The sequence below is a fragment of the Brassica napus genome, chromosome C4, assembly GCF_020379485.1.
Source record: "Brassica napus cultivar Da-Ae chromosome C4, Da-Ae, whole genome shotgun sequence".
Classification (NCBI taxonomy): Eukaryota; Viridiplantae; Streptophyta; class Magnoliopsida; order Brassicales; family Brassicaceae; genus Brassica; species Brassica napus.
This window is the reverse complement of record NC_063447.1, coordinates 21,915,731-21,930,178: the sequence shown is the minus strand read 5'-3', so window position 1 is coordinate 21,930,178 and position 14,448 is coordinate 21,915,731. Positions and strand designations below refer to the sequence as shown.

General features: G+C 42.8%; 2 protein-coding genes across 2 annotated transcripts; both read left to right on the top strand.

Moving 5' to 3' along the window:
* Positions 1 to 5,193: 5,193 nt before the first annotated feature.
* LOC125585885 lies at positions 5,194 to 5,836 on the top strand. The gene is made up of 2 exons (XM_048755598.1): positions 5,194 to 5,394; positions 5,498 to 5,836. The coding sequence occupies exons 1-2, from the start codon at positions 5,194 to 5,196 to the stop codon at positions 5,834 to 5,836; spliced, it is 540 nt and encodes a 179-aa protein (XP_048611555.1).
* A 141-nt stretch (positions 5,837 to 5,977) lies between these two features.
* Positions 5,978 to 7,229, top strand: LOC125585884. Its single transcript, XM_048755597.1, has 2 exons — positions 5,978 to 6,551; positions 6,634 to 7,229. Exons 1-2 carry the CDS (start codon positions 5,978 to 5,980, stop codon positions 7,227 to 7,229), a joined length of 1,170 nt encoding a protein of 389 aa, XP_048611554.1.
* The last annotated feature ends 7,219 nt before the right edge of the window (positions 7,230 to 14,448 follow it).

Here is a 14,448-nt window from a genome sequence, read left to right as displayed (position 1 = left end):
AGCAGGGCAGTTGCTCGGCTAATTGATTGAGGTTTTTTTGATGGAAGGATGGTTGCTAGATCTAGGGTTTCTATTTAGGTAATCAGGATTATAATGATATAGAGACTAATTGTTGTATGCAAGATGTTAAAGAATTCAACAATTAAGAACAAATCGATCGGCTCTCGCTTTCTAGATTTGTCTATTGACAAGATATAAGGATCTCAACTATTGTTTTTCGATCAATTAGAAAGTGTCGATCGTTGATTCTAGAGGAATATCGATTGATACACCTTTCACGACGTCGATCGATTATTCTATTGGAATATCGATCGACACACTTCTAGCAAGCTTTGCGCGCGGGTTGATAAAGTACTCACTAGGGTTCCTACATCAGTTATCACTTGTTTTTAGCAATCCTAGTTCAATGAGGATTTATTCAGAGAAAAGACCAAGGTATCACTTGTGCCTAATGATTTTGAGATCAGGTTTCTAGTTCGCGACTCTAGAACACAAGCAGTAAGAACATCCTATTGATGAATTTCACAACCTAATAATTCTATATTTGGAGCTAATCCCTCATAATCTATTTGAACTCTACACCTAACAGGTGGAACTATTCAGATATAAAGTTGTCACAGAAAATCATAGAAAGAGTAGATATAAAACTGCAATAAAATAGATAATAAAAACCAAAGGAGTTCCAGGAGGACTCTGAATGAGTTCCTCCTTTCCCTCCTAACCCAGAACAAGAATAAAAGAAAGCTTAGCCGTCAACAATGGCTTAGAAAACACAAAAATAGGGTTTTAGGTCGTCCAAAGGTGTTCTTGTAATTTGTGGTTGATTTTGGGCTTCAGTCGGTCATAAAATATGCTCAGCCCATATTCTAGCATCACCGTCGACCAATGTGAAGGGTTCACCGTCGGTCGACAGTCCTTCATCTCCTCGACAGCTTCCTCTCGCGAGGCAGACTGACCACTTTTCAGTAAAACGGGCATAACTTCGGCTATAGTATGTTGATCGATCTTAAACCGGTGGCATTGGAAATCTAACTCAATGCTCTATGTTGTGTCAAAATATGGGCTTGATATAACTGTGGGAAGGCTCCATCCAGAGCTAGACATCTGATGTGTTTGTGCAGTTCTGCACCTCAAAAGGCTCCAAAATCACCATATTTCTCCAGAACGTACCGAAACCTCTAAATACTCTAAATATACTCTATATAATAGTAATTAGTTATTAAAACACTTATTAACCATGGATAAAAGTGGATAAAATCCATGCCGTAAGTGTCGCCCGACGAAACAATACCGACATCGATCGACAGAACATCACCTGTCGCAACCGATATCAACACCTTTACATCGGTCGACATCCATTCTGGTCTGGTATATCGTTCTAACTTGTTACATGGAGTCCTTATGATTCAGTTATCACCATAACTCCGATTGAATTTACACTTGGGACAATGTAGTTTAAGTCTGAGAGGAGGTTTACTGATAGTAGTTTATTGAGTCAAGAAGGGGATAATGAATTTAATAGATTTTTGCTTGTTATCTAACCACTCTTTAGCACCATTCTAGACTTACTGATTGCAGATAGTACTAAAGATACTAAAGTGGATCAACTTGTCAACTATTCACACTTGCTGAGATTGTTTGAAGGAACCAAAGCGGACCTCCAACACTAAACTTGACACAACTGCTTGTCTTGGCGCTTGGTATATACATGGGATCAGATTCTTCAAACAAGTCTAAAAGGTAAAGCCTTGTGTAGATAGATTTATTACTCTCTCTCTCTATTTTTGAAATATAGATTAAAATTATAGATATAGATAAAAAAACAAAAAACAATAAAAATAATAAATAAATAACTATATATATATATATTAGAAATTTATTAGGAAAGGCTTCGAACAGGGCTTGGTGGCTACAACCATTAAGGCTTGCTTCATAAATAATCCTATGATATAGGTCAAAAAGAAGTGAACATGACTTGGTGGCAACCACCATTAAGGCTTGATTCATGGAGGCCTGTCCAATTTTGGTCAATGATCTTGCAAATATAAGCAAACTTTGACTGAGAGAAAGAATTAGTATAGAGAGAGGATAGGAACTAACATTTACCTGCAGGTCCATATATTTGTTTGAAAATCCTTGCATCCTGTGATCGATACGCCCAAGGTAAAGCCTGCACTTTTATTTATGCTAAGAAATGAGGTTGGCAGAGGGAAATGTCAGACATGATTTGCTAAGTTGTTGGCTAGGTGAATTTGGTTGCTAAGCTAGGATATGGTATAATGTGCTTTTGTGATGAGGACTTCTTAGATGTGGATTGCAATATTGTAGAGGTGATGATTCTAAGTTTTAAATCATGTGAGTCCCTGCTGTTTTCAAACCTCTTTCAGAGAGACTGCGTATATGTTTTGCTTGAGGACAAGCAAAAGGGTAAGTTTGGGGGAGTTGATAAACCATGGATTTGACCCACGTTTACCCATGGTTTATAATTGTATTAACTACTAGTTATTATATTATAGAATCTATTTAGAATATTTATAGGATCAGGAGTGATTTGGAGGAAAGTGATGATTTTGGAGCATTTTGGAGATATTTGGAGTAAGCACCCGAGATGACCATCGAGCTCGACCATCGGTCGATATTGAAGAGGAATAATCGATCGATGTTCACATCATGACATTGATCGACAGTAAAGCGCGCAGAAAGCCCATTTGGTCTCAGCCGACTTAGAGCCCAAGTCTTCATCAATTTACAAGATTACCCCTGACGAGTTTTAACCAAATTATATAAGCTTTGCCGACATGTTAGAGACAGAGTGCGCTTTCTTGTTTTAATATTTTCACAGCGAAAGTTTTCTAGGATTTTTAGTAAATTGGAGAGAAGATCCAAAAAGATTTGTGATGGGAACTCATTTGTTATCTATCTATTTATCTATGCAGTTTTTATACCTTATTGCTATTATGAATTGCTTGGTCATGTCTGAGTAGTTCTCTTGCTAGATTTTAGGGTTTAAATAGGTTATGAGGAATTAGCCCCAACTATAGATTGCTAAGTAGTGATATTCATCATTAGGATTGTCATTAATGCATGTTTCTAGATTAGCTACCTAGAACTTGCCCTAGGAATTGTAGACATAAGCGATAGCTTACATCTCACCCTGAATCCATCCTAACTGAGCTAAGACTATAACGACCCAATTCCCAGCCCAGTCACTTCGGTCCGTCAGAGCCCGTTAGTGTTGCAAGAAGCCCTTGGTGAGTCCCATATATAAACCATTATTGCCCATTATTTTATTCCTCAAAAACCCTAAGCGTTGTAACTCTACAGAGATTGAGCCGTCACGCACACCTGAGATTGTACTGCCGCCACCACCACGTCCAGAGCCGAGATTGACCAGTTTACCGCCGATCCCAGACGAAGGTAACTGGAAATCGTCCTTTCCGATTTGTTTTTAAAACGGCCATTCATTCAATCGATCATAACTCACTAACCGTTTGGAATCTCGTGATTCTAAGGCCACCATCGTGATCGTGACGTCGAGACGAGTCCGGACAAGGAAGATCAGCCGGAGAGTCGCCCAGACGCGCCGTCATGCGCAGATTTTGTCCCACGGCGTTCCGCGCGTGTAGCTCATGCGCCACCGCCACCCGCCGTTGTCCGTCGCCGCTGTTGATTCTGGTAAGTCGTTGCCTTTTACCTCCGCCGGTGACTCGGTCGGTGATAGCCGCCGGTGACTCGGCAACTCGGCGAGTCAACGCGGATCCGGTCAACCGGTTAGGTAACTGATTTCAGTTTGGTTTAGGTTAACCGGTTAATTATTAAATCGATTTCTAGTTTAAATTAATTGAATTGGTTAAGTTAAACCGGCGGTTAAAATTGATTTAAATTCGGTTATGGAAAACCGATTTGGGTTTAATTGAAATTGATTTTGGTTTGGGTAAACTGATTGGTTCAATTCGATTTCAATTGGTCAAGGGTTGACCGGCTTGGGTCAGAGTTGACCGGGTTGACCTTTAACCAGAAGTTGACTTTTTGACCAGATCGTCGGTTATCCGTTTTTAACCGTTCGAAGGGCGTTATGACTCAATCTTTCGCCCTGATTTCAGATTTGGAGTCTGTTTGAGCAGTGGGAGTTCATAGCTACTACTTTTACATATTGCTAAGGTGAGGGTCTTTTCCCGAACTTCTCTTACACGGCTTAGGACTTCGAATAAGTATAATTTATTTATAATATGTTCCGTCTGCGTGAAATCGTGTCTGTCATTCCTTGTTTAGTTTTTAGGTTCTTTGCTTAAACAGGAACTAGGGTGTTAGAGGATTCAACAATGATTGTTTCATTTAAAATTGGTAAATAAAAATAGTTGTTTTTTTAAGAGTTATGTGATTGTTTGAGACGGATACAGAGACGGACTTCTGTATGCCGGATTGTTTGGAGGTTACGGTCAGATATAGTAGACCGGTTGACGCGTAACCCAGGAGGTCGATAAATCGTCTACGAGCGTGTGTTACCGAGCATTTGTTCGGTGTGTGTATGAACGAGCACCTTTTCAGTGGTGTTTTTGGCCTGTTAGTGGGCAGCGAGTGTGCACCTCGCTAGGACTATTGTTTGATCTCTGGGTACTTTAGGTACCGTGTTTGCAACATGTTAGGATTAAATTATATTTTTTCGGAGTGCTCCGTCCGGGTCCATGGACTTCGGGTTTGGTATACCATACCTCACCGAGTGACTTCCCCGTTACTCACCCCTCATTTTCCCCCTTGCAGGTGAGACTGACGAGTAGAAGATTGATCGGACAGCTGGTGCTTTTAGGCGGTTTCCTTTGTTTTATTTCTCGGACTTATATTTATTATTTCGACGATTGTTTCAGTTATTTCGAGTATGGGATTTATGGATTTATTCCGTTATTTATATGAAAGTTCACTTTCAGACCTTTTACGGATTTTGTGAAGTAAGTTGTTGATTGGTGACACGCTGGTCTCGAGTGTTGAAGAGACGGGTGTTACATTTTGGTATCAGAGCGGGGTTGTGTCTCGGCCCTGACCCGAGACGCCGGTTAGGGGACCTGGTTTTCAACGATTTTTAAAGTTTTCAATGATTTTCAAAACTTAGAAGCACCTTTCTGTTCGGTTATTTTTCAGTAATCGTTAGTTTTCCGATTTAACAAAAATTAATCGATCCGTCCATTCTCTTTTCAGATGCCGCAAAGAAGAGGAGCTAAGTGTACTCGCACCGCTAGGTTCAGAGCTGATGCTCGTGAAGTTGTAGATGAACAGGGTGCTGCAGGGAATGTTCAGGCAGAGGGTGTGCAGCCTGTAGCCCTACAGTTTGATCAGGCTGCGCTCATGCAGATGGTTCAGCAGGTAGCTACCCAGGCTGCTCAGGCTGCTATTCAGCATGTATATTCAGCATGTTACCCAGGAAGCTGCCCGTGTAGCTGCACAAGAAGCTGCCCGTGTAGCAGCACAGGAAGTTGCCCGTTAGTTGGCTGCTGGTCAGCAGATCCCACCGCAGCAGATCCCACCGCAGCAGATCCCACTGCAGCAGATTCCACTTCAGGTTCCTGTGCAAGGGGTTCCAGGACAGCAACTCCCTCAGGGTTTGCAACAACCACCACCACCTCCACCTTTACCGGTTTACCGTGTTTATGATGAGAGGTTTTATAGACTCACGAGTCAGATGCGGAACATGGATATGGAGCATTTTGGGGGAACGGTGGATGCTACAGTTGCACATGATTGGAAGCTTAGTCTGCAACGAAAATTGGAGATTATTGAGTGCCCACCAGAGGTTTCCCTTAGGTTGGCTATGCAGTACCTACGTGGAGATGCACTTGTGTGATGGGAGGGAGTGCGATTGGGCCATCGTGGGCCTGACCGGCTTACCTTTGCAGACTTTATCCGTGAGTTTGATAGGAAGTACTTTCCAAAAGAACCTATGGATAGGAAGAAGATTGATTTCGAGCATGTGAGCTAGGGTGACATGTCAATCAGGGAGTATGAGGTGGAGTTCAATCGACTTCGCATGTTTGCAGGAGATGGCATTACTGAGGAAGACCTGATTAGGAAGTTTTTGGGTGGGATGCGAGTCGAGATCCGCAACAGATGTCGTGTCGTCACTTACCAAAGGTTGGGAGATTTGGTGGAGAAAGTTGCTGAGCAGGAAGCAGGTTTGGCAGAGGAACAAAAAATCCTCAAATCAGCTCAGCCTAAGCCTGGGAAGAATGCACAGTCTCAGAAGAAGGCAGGGGACCAGCCAGAGAGACCCAAGTGTACTCGATGTCTTCGCTATCATTTTGGAGAGTGTTTGAAGTGTAATAAGTGCGGGCGATTCGGTCACCTCAAGAGATTCTGTAGGAGTCAGATAGTTGCCGCGACTCCACTAGCTCAGGTAGCACCGAGAGCTACAGTAGTTGCATCGGGAGCCTGCTTCACTTGTGGCCAGCATGGCCATTTCTCCAGGAACTGCCCGACTAATGGGCCTGCAGCTAAGCGTCAAGCCGTTGCTCCACATGTGTATGCCCTAGGAGAGGCCAATGGAGTTGAGCCGACAGCCGGTACGCATCTTTGCCACACTCGTTTCTCTTGAGTGCTATTGTGGTTGTGATTATTATGTATAGTTAAAAAAATTATGTGTAGGATCGGTTTCTGTGGGAGGTGAGGTAGCTCACACTCTTTTTGATACGGGAGCTTCTCACAGCTTCGTGAGTTCGCGACTAGTCAAGTCTTGGCCTTTTAAGGGTGTCTTTGAGCCAAATACCAAGCAGATTCAGACAGCCGGAACAGAGAGAATTGCAGCCACTGGCGTGCATCGAGATGTACCTGTCTTACTTGGAGGGTTCGTTTTCACCGGGGACCTAGCAGAGATGGAGCTAGATTACTATGATGTTATACTTGGGATGGATTGCCTGTCGCGGCATCGAGAGGTGTTAGATTGCCCGAATGCAAGAGTTCATATCCCTAGAGAAGAGGGGAAGATCACATTCCAGTGCGTTCAAGCTCACCGGGGAATTTTAATTGTCTCCATGATGCATGCTGAGGATTTATTGGAGAGAGGAGCAGAGGGATTTCTGGTGACTATTTCGATGGTTAAGAATAACGGACATCACGAGTTACAGGACATCCTGGTGGTTGAGGAGTTCGAGGATTTATTTGAGGCCTTAAAGGGGCCACCACCAGTGAGAGGAGATGCTCTCACTATTGAGTTGGAACCAGGGACATCACCGGTTTCATAGGCTCCGTACCGATTAGCTCCAGCAGAGATGGCTGAACTGAAGAAACAACTGGCGGAGCTATTGGGTAAGGGTTTCATCAGACCCAGTACTTCATCGTGGGGAGCACCGGTATTGTTTGTGAAGAAGAAAGATGGGAGTTTCAGGCTTTGCATTGATTACAAAGGTCTGAACAAGGTGACCATCAAGAATAAGTATCCCCTTCCGCGTATTGATGAGTTGTTGGATCAGCTACAGGGAGCTTCATGGTTTTCTAAGATTGACTTGGCATCAGGTTATCACCAGATTGCGATAGCTGGCGAGGACGTGCGGAAGACGGCTTTCCGTACACGCTATGGACATTACGAGTTTGTGGTGATGCCATTTGGGTTGACGAATGCACCTGCAGCGTTCATGAAACTTTTGAATGATGTTTTTCGCGAGTACTTAGATAAGTGTGTGATCGTCTTCATCGACGATATTTTGATTTATTCTCAGAGTAGAGAAGAGCATACTGAGCATTTACAGATTGTGTTGGAGAAGCTCAGAGAGCATCAGCTGTTTGCTAAGCGGAGTAAGTGTAGCTTCTGGCAGAGAAAGATTGGATTTTTGGGTCATGTGGTTTCTAAGGCAGGAGTTGCTGTAGATCCAGAGAAGATTATCGCAATTACAGAATGGCCGACACCTAAGAGTGCTACAGAGATCTGCAGTTTTCTGGGTCTATCAGGTTATTACAGGAAGTTCGTCAAGGGTTTTGCCAGTATCGCCAAGCCGATGACTCAGTTGACAGGCAAGGATGTTAAGTTTGTGTGGACAGATGAGTGTTCAAAAAGTTTAACAGAATTGAAGCGACAACTCACGGACACACCAGTTTTGGTACTACCGAGGCCAGGGATACCATATGAGGTTTACACAGATGCGTCATGTACTGGTTTGGGTTGTGTATTGATGCAGGATGGTCATGTTATTTCTTATGCATCACGTCAGTTGAGGCCTCACGAGGTCAACTACCTTACTCATGATTTGGAGTTAGCAGCAGTTGTTTTTGCGCTAAAGATCTGGAGGTCATATCTGTATGGAGAGAAAGTTCAGATCCTCACAGACCACCAGAGTCTTGAGTATATCTTTACTCAGGCGGACCTGAATTTGAGACAACGCAGATGGATGGAGTTTTTAGCACATTACAACTTGGATATCACATATCATCCAGGTAAGGCCAACCAGGTGGCAGATGCCTTGAGTAGACGCAGGAGTGATGTTTCAGGAACCAAGGAGGTTCAGGAGCTGACTGGAACACTTGCTAGTCTCATATTGTGTGCAGTCACTTCTGAGGGGGAGACAGCTGGTCTTGATGCTTTGGAACAAGCAAATTTATTATGGAGGATACGCAGAGTTCAGGATGATGATGAGGCTTTGGTTAAGCAGATTGAGATCGAGAGTATTGGGTACCATACAGCTTTGAGCGGGATGTACATGTACCGGAACTGAGTCTGTGTGCCAGATGAAAAACTGCTACGGAAGGAGAATTTACAGCAAGCAGACAATTCATGTTTTTCTATCCATCCAGGGAACACAAGATGTAAAGAGATTTGAAGTGTTATTACCATTGGCCTGGTATGAAGAAAGATGTTGCTACATTTGTATCGCAGTGCCAGACATGTCAGATGGTTAAAGCTGAGCATCAAGTGCCTAGCGGATTATTACTGAACCTCCCATGGCCAGAGTGGAAATGGGACATGGTGACAATGGATTTTGTGACTGGACTCCCGACAACCTGTGGTGGGAGGAATGCTATTTGGGTGATTGTGGATAGACTCACCAAGTCTGTCCATTTCATAGCGATCAAGAAAACAGATGGAGCTGATCAGTTGGCGCAGATTTACCTTAAAGAGATTGTGAGGTTGCATGGAGTTCCTGTCAGCATTGTATCGGATCGGGATACAAAGTTTTCATCTGCTTTTTGGGGAGCCTTTCAGAAGGCGCTTGAGACAAAAGTTCATATGAGTACATCTTATCACCCGCAGATAGATGGATAGTCAGAGACTACTATTCAGACTTTGGAAGATATGCTCAGGGCTTGTGTTTTGGATTGGAAAGGAAACTGGGGAAAGTATCTACATCTAGCGGAGTTTGCCTACAACAACAGCTACCATTCGAGTATTGAAATGGCACCATATGAGGTTCTTTATGGTAGGCCTTATCGTACACCACTTTGCTGGACAGAACTGGGGGAGCGACGTGACTTAGAACCTGCAATGGTTCAGGAGACAGTAGAGCAAGTAGAGATGCTCAAGCCTCGGCTTAAGGAAGCTCATGACCGGCAGAAAAGTTATGAAGATAAGCGCCGTAAGGATTTGGAGTTTCAGGTGGGCGACCTAGTATATTTGAAAATGAGGACATTTCAGGGAGGATCTAAGACCCGGAAGCTAAAGATGCTTAAACCGAGATTCATGGGCCCGTACCCTATTTTGGAGCGGATATGAGCAGTTGCTTACAGATTGGGGCTATAAGCAGAGTTATCAGACTTCCATGATGTGTTTCATGTGTCAGTTTTGAGAGAGCCAGAGCTCATTCTGCAACAGCCACCAAGTGACCTTGGTAAAAATTTGTCTACACTTTGTCAGCCAGTACAGATTTTGGATCGGCAAGTGAAAGCGGTTCAGAGCATGATGACTAGTTTGGTTAGAGTTCGTTGGGAGAGAGATGGGATCCATGAGGAGACCTGGGAGACCGAGACTCAGATGATGATTGATTATCCAGGGCTTTTTGAGGATGATATTGGACAAACGGTTCTGGAGCCAAATTCAAGGTCGAATTCCTTATTAGTGGGGGAGAATTGTAACGACCCAATTCCGAGCCCAGTCACTTCGGCCCGTCAGAGCCCGTTAGTGTTGCAGGAAGCCCTTGGTGAGTCCCATATATAAACCATTATTGCCCATTATTTTTTTCCTCAGAAACCCTAAGCATTGTAACTCTACAGAGATTGAGCCGTCACTCACACCTGAGATCGTACCGCCGCCACCACCACGTCCAGAGCCGAGATCGACCAGTTCATCGCCGATCCCAGCCGAAGGTAACCTGAAATCGTCCTTTCCGATTTGTTTTTAAAACGGTCGTTGATTCAATCGATCATAACTCACTAACCGCTTGGAATCTCGTGATTCTAAGGCCACCATCGTGATCATGACGTCGAGACGAGTCCGGACCAGGAAGATCAGCCAGAGAGTCGCCCAGACCCGCCGTCACGCGCAGCTTTTGTCCCGCGGTGTTCCGTGCGTGTAGCTCACACGCCACCGCCACCCGCCGTTGATTCTGGTCAGTCGCCGTCCTTTTACCGCCGCCGGTGATCGCCGCCGTTGACTCGGCCGGTGACTCGGCAACTCGGCCGAGTCGACTCGGCGAGTCAACTCTGATCCGGTCAACCAGTTAGGTTAATTGATTTCGGTTTGGTTTTGGTTAACCGGTTAATTATAAATCGATTTCTGGTTTAAATTAATTGAATTGGTTAAGTTAAACCGGCGGTTAAAATTGATTTAATTTCGGTTATGGAAAACCGATTTGGGTCTAATTAAAATTGATTTTGGTTTGGGTAAACCGATTGGTTCAATTTGATTTCAATTTGTCAAGGGTTGACCGGCTTGGGTCAGAGTTGACCAGGAAGATCTTTGACAAATGGGTTGACTTTTTGACCAGCGGGTTGACTTTTTGACCGTTCGAAGGGCGTTCTGACTCAATTTTTCGCCCTGATTTCAGATTTGGAGTCTGTTTGAGCAGTGGGAGTTCATAGCTACTACATTTTCCATATTGCTAAGGTGAGGGTCTTTTCCCGAACTTCTCTTACTCGGCTTAGGACTTCGAATAAGTATAATTTATTTCTAATATGTTCCGTCTGCGTGAAATCGATTTTGTCATTGCTTGTTTAGTTTTTAGGTTCTTTGCTTAAACCGGAACTAGGGTGTTAGAGGATTCAACAATGATTGTTTCATTTAAAATTGGTAAATAAAAATAATTGTTTTATTAAGAGTTATGTGATTGTTTGAGACGGATACAGAGATGGACTTCTGTATACCGGATTGTATGGAGGTTACGTGTTACAGGCTGGAAGCTGGGTCGCCCAAATGGTTGTTGGAGGTTGAAATCGGATCAACCAAAGATGTGATCTATTGGTCGATATGTATAGAATCTGACTTGATAACCTGAAACCAAATGAAGAATGAATGAGATGAGGATTATGATATGAATAAAACAAGAATAATAAACTGAAAGAAAGGATAGAATTGGCGGAATCAAGCTGCTGGATGTGTAACACTCTCAGCTTGATCAGATGATGGATTGAAGTGGATTTGCGGATGAGGGTTTGATTAAATATCTCAATCTGATGGAATGATGGGGCGATGTGATTGACTCTCTCAATCTGTGTACTGAGCTTATTGGATTTGCACAAATAAACTAGACTCACGAAATCAATAGAACAACAAAGAATCTCTTTTTGAATCCTAAAGACCGATATTTTATACAAAGAACAATCTTTAATAAAAAAACTGAATTAACTTTTTATTAACTTGGTGATTGAGGGTGTTCTTTACAATGGACTTCTAGGAGATTATATAAGGCTCAGAGACACAGGTCTTAATGTTCTAAAACAAATAGAAAAGGAAACAAATCAAGCAAAGTAACAAAATCGGAAACTAGCCGTTGGTGCCATTTATGGGATTTTGGCTCCAAGTGAGAAACTTGATTTTTGTTGAACCGGGACGGTTTTAGAGGATAAGAGAGCTTCCTTGGGATCTTCCTGGGTGCTTGATAGGCTCTGATCTCGTGCCTGATCTGAGGAGAAAAGAGCTGTTGGACATTAATATCGGTTTGCTCCAAATAAGGCAGGTTTGAGTAAATGAGGATCCTCCTGATCCAATGGTTGCTGGTGCATGATATGAACTCATAGAACTCCTCTGGCTCGTGCATAATGTTTTCTGAAGGCCTTGGTTAAGTCTGGATGTCTTCTGGTCGGAATTGATTAGCTTGGAAGAGATTAAACCGAAAGATTGTCCGTCCAATCTTTCCATAAATGGCTCCGGGTGGGTTTGAGAACTTCTTCAAGGATCCGCCTGATCCTATGGGTTCTGGTGCAGCTAAGGACTTCTGGAATACCTCCTGATTGGTTAAGATGATCTCCTGGTTCCCATAAATAGCTCTGGGTCGAACCAAGCTGAATTGGTTGAAGACTTTCCATAGATGACGTCGGTTTGGCCGGTTCTGGGAAATTGATCATAACTCCTAATATCTGTGGCCATTTCTCCTTATCTTGGGCTTTCTGGAATCCTATGATTGGCTTTGCTTCAGGGATTTTTCATTGGGCTTGAATCCTCTTCTAAAGTCGGATACTCGCTGATGGAAGGGCTGAGAAACCTCTGACTTGTAATATTCATAACTTCTTGCTCCGTGAATACTTTGGCCCGATTCTAATTGGCCTGGACTCCTTCTTGAGTGTAGAATCCATAAAAATTACCCCCGTCATTTAAAACCTCCTTGTTTGTAAGATATGGCATTTTTAGTGCATGTATGTCTTCGTTGGCGCCTTGGATGGTTGAGTAGGGTTTTGGGTTGACCTCCGGTTCAGCTACTGGTTTGATGGCCGCATCATACCCTCCCCCTTGAAAAAGTTTCGTCCTCGAAACTGGATAACCTGCACCAAGATAGAGCAAGTCAGGTTTCATTCTCTCTTGAGAGTTTAGAACCTTACCTTGGTATAATTTCGGTTTGGTGATGCATGGTGCATCTGGTGGCTCTTCTTTGAGAAGATGTGAAAGGATCACGCCTCTCCTATGGTTATTTAAATTGCATCTCTTCTGGTGTGGATGGTCCTTCAAAGTTTTGGTGGCCACGTTTCTGGTCTCCATTAGAGTTGATTCTCTTAGCAACAAAAGATTATCCGGTGGGATTTCTTTGAAGGTTTCTTCTTTGCAACCTGAAAAATTCTCAACTTTTTGGACAAAAAGCAAGTGCATTATATCTGTGTTTGGACACTGATAAAAGTAATTTGAAATTTACAAGCTTACTTTGATAGCTTCCACAAGTTGAAGAATGATTTTCTTCTTTGGACAACTTGTTTTTGTTTGCTGCCTTCTTTGCAACTTTTGACTATGGTTGTTATGAACTACTTCTTGTCTTATTCCTGGATCAAAACTTTTTGGCAAAGACAAGTGCATTATACCTGGATAATCAAGTGTCTTGGTCATTTTAAGATCAGAGAAACTTTCCTTAAGACTAGGCATTTGAACAACACTTAGTTCAATTTTAGGCTTCCACTTATGAGGTGGTTCATGGCTGAGCTTATGGTCTGGTTCTTTCCTTGGAATTTCAGTAAGCATATAGCTTTCATTTGTTCTCCCTATACCAAGAACAAAAACGTCAGCACTGGTATCTAAAAGTGGTGTTAGATACTTACCTTGGTGTGATACTTTGATTACTGGTTTTGCTTCTTTAAGCAACATGGACTGCATTGTGTCTTGAACCAGCTTCTGTTCCATCACAAGTGTGGCGCCTGGTGGCTCCTCTCCTTTGAATTCATGCTCCTTAATTCCTGTTACAACACCTTTTGACAAAGACAAGTGCATTACACAAAAATTTGTAACCAATAAATCAGATTGAATAAAACTATCACTTTTAGTAGATAATTCTGTTTTATTTCCTAGTGATGTTTCTATCAATGCTTGCTTAGTAGGACATACTACAGCATAATGTCCTTTCTTATGACATCTATAACATGTCTGATATTTCAAATCCTCAGATTTAGAAGACTTACCTTGGCTTGATGGCTCTTCTTCCTTCGGGTTTAAAATCTCCTTGTCTCTTAGACTTAAATCATGGACAACTTTGGATCTCAACAAGGATGTGTAGATCATGTATTTCTGGACCTTAGGACCTGTCTTAACATCCTTGGACAAATACAAGGGACTCATACCAGTTGGAGATGATTTATAAACAAATTTATCAAGTATAGAACTTACCTTGGCCTTTTCTTGAAAAATCGGTTTGTCTGATTTTTTTTTTGTGTCTGGCCAACGTGTCTTGGCTGACAAATTTCTTTTTCTCCATGGTCTTTTGGACCTCATAAGGTTGGGATTGATCATAGAAAACTGTGTGCCCCTGGTTTGGCCGAATCTGATCTTGATGGATCAAGCTTCTATGGTCTTGTTGTGGCACCACTCTCTTTGCCTCTTTGGACCCATGGCTTGAAAACCTC

Bases quoted from the DNA above. Each gene is read 5' to 3' on its own strand.
- LOC125585885 (XM_048755598.1), top strand. From the start codon at position 5,194: ATGCCGCAAAGAAGAGGAGCTAAGTGTACTCGCACCGCTAGGTTCAGA. The intron at 5,395-5,497 runs GTATATTCAGCA...GCTGGTCAGCAG, and splicing joins CTCAGGCTGCTATTCAGCAT to ATCCCACCGCAGCAGATCCC.
- LOC125585884 (XM_048755597.1), top strand. From the start codon at position 5,978: ATGTCAATCAGGGAGTATGAGGTGGAGTTCAATCGACTTCGCATGTTT. The intron at 6,552-6,633 runs GTACGCATCTTT...AATTATGTGTAG, and splicing joins TGGAGTTGAGCCGACAGCCG to GATCGGTTTCTGTGGGAGGT.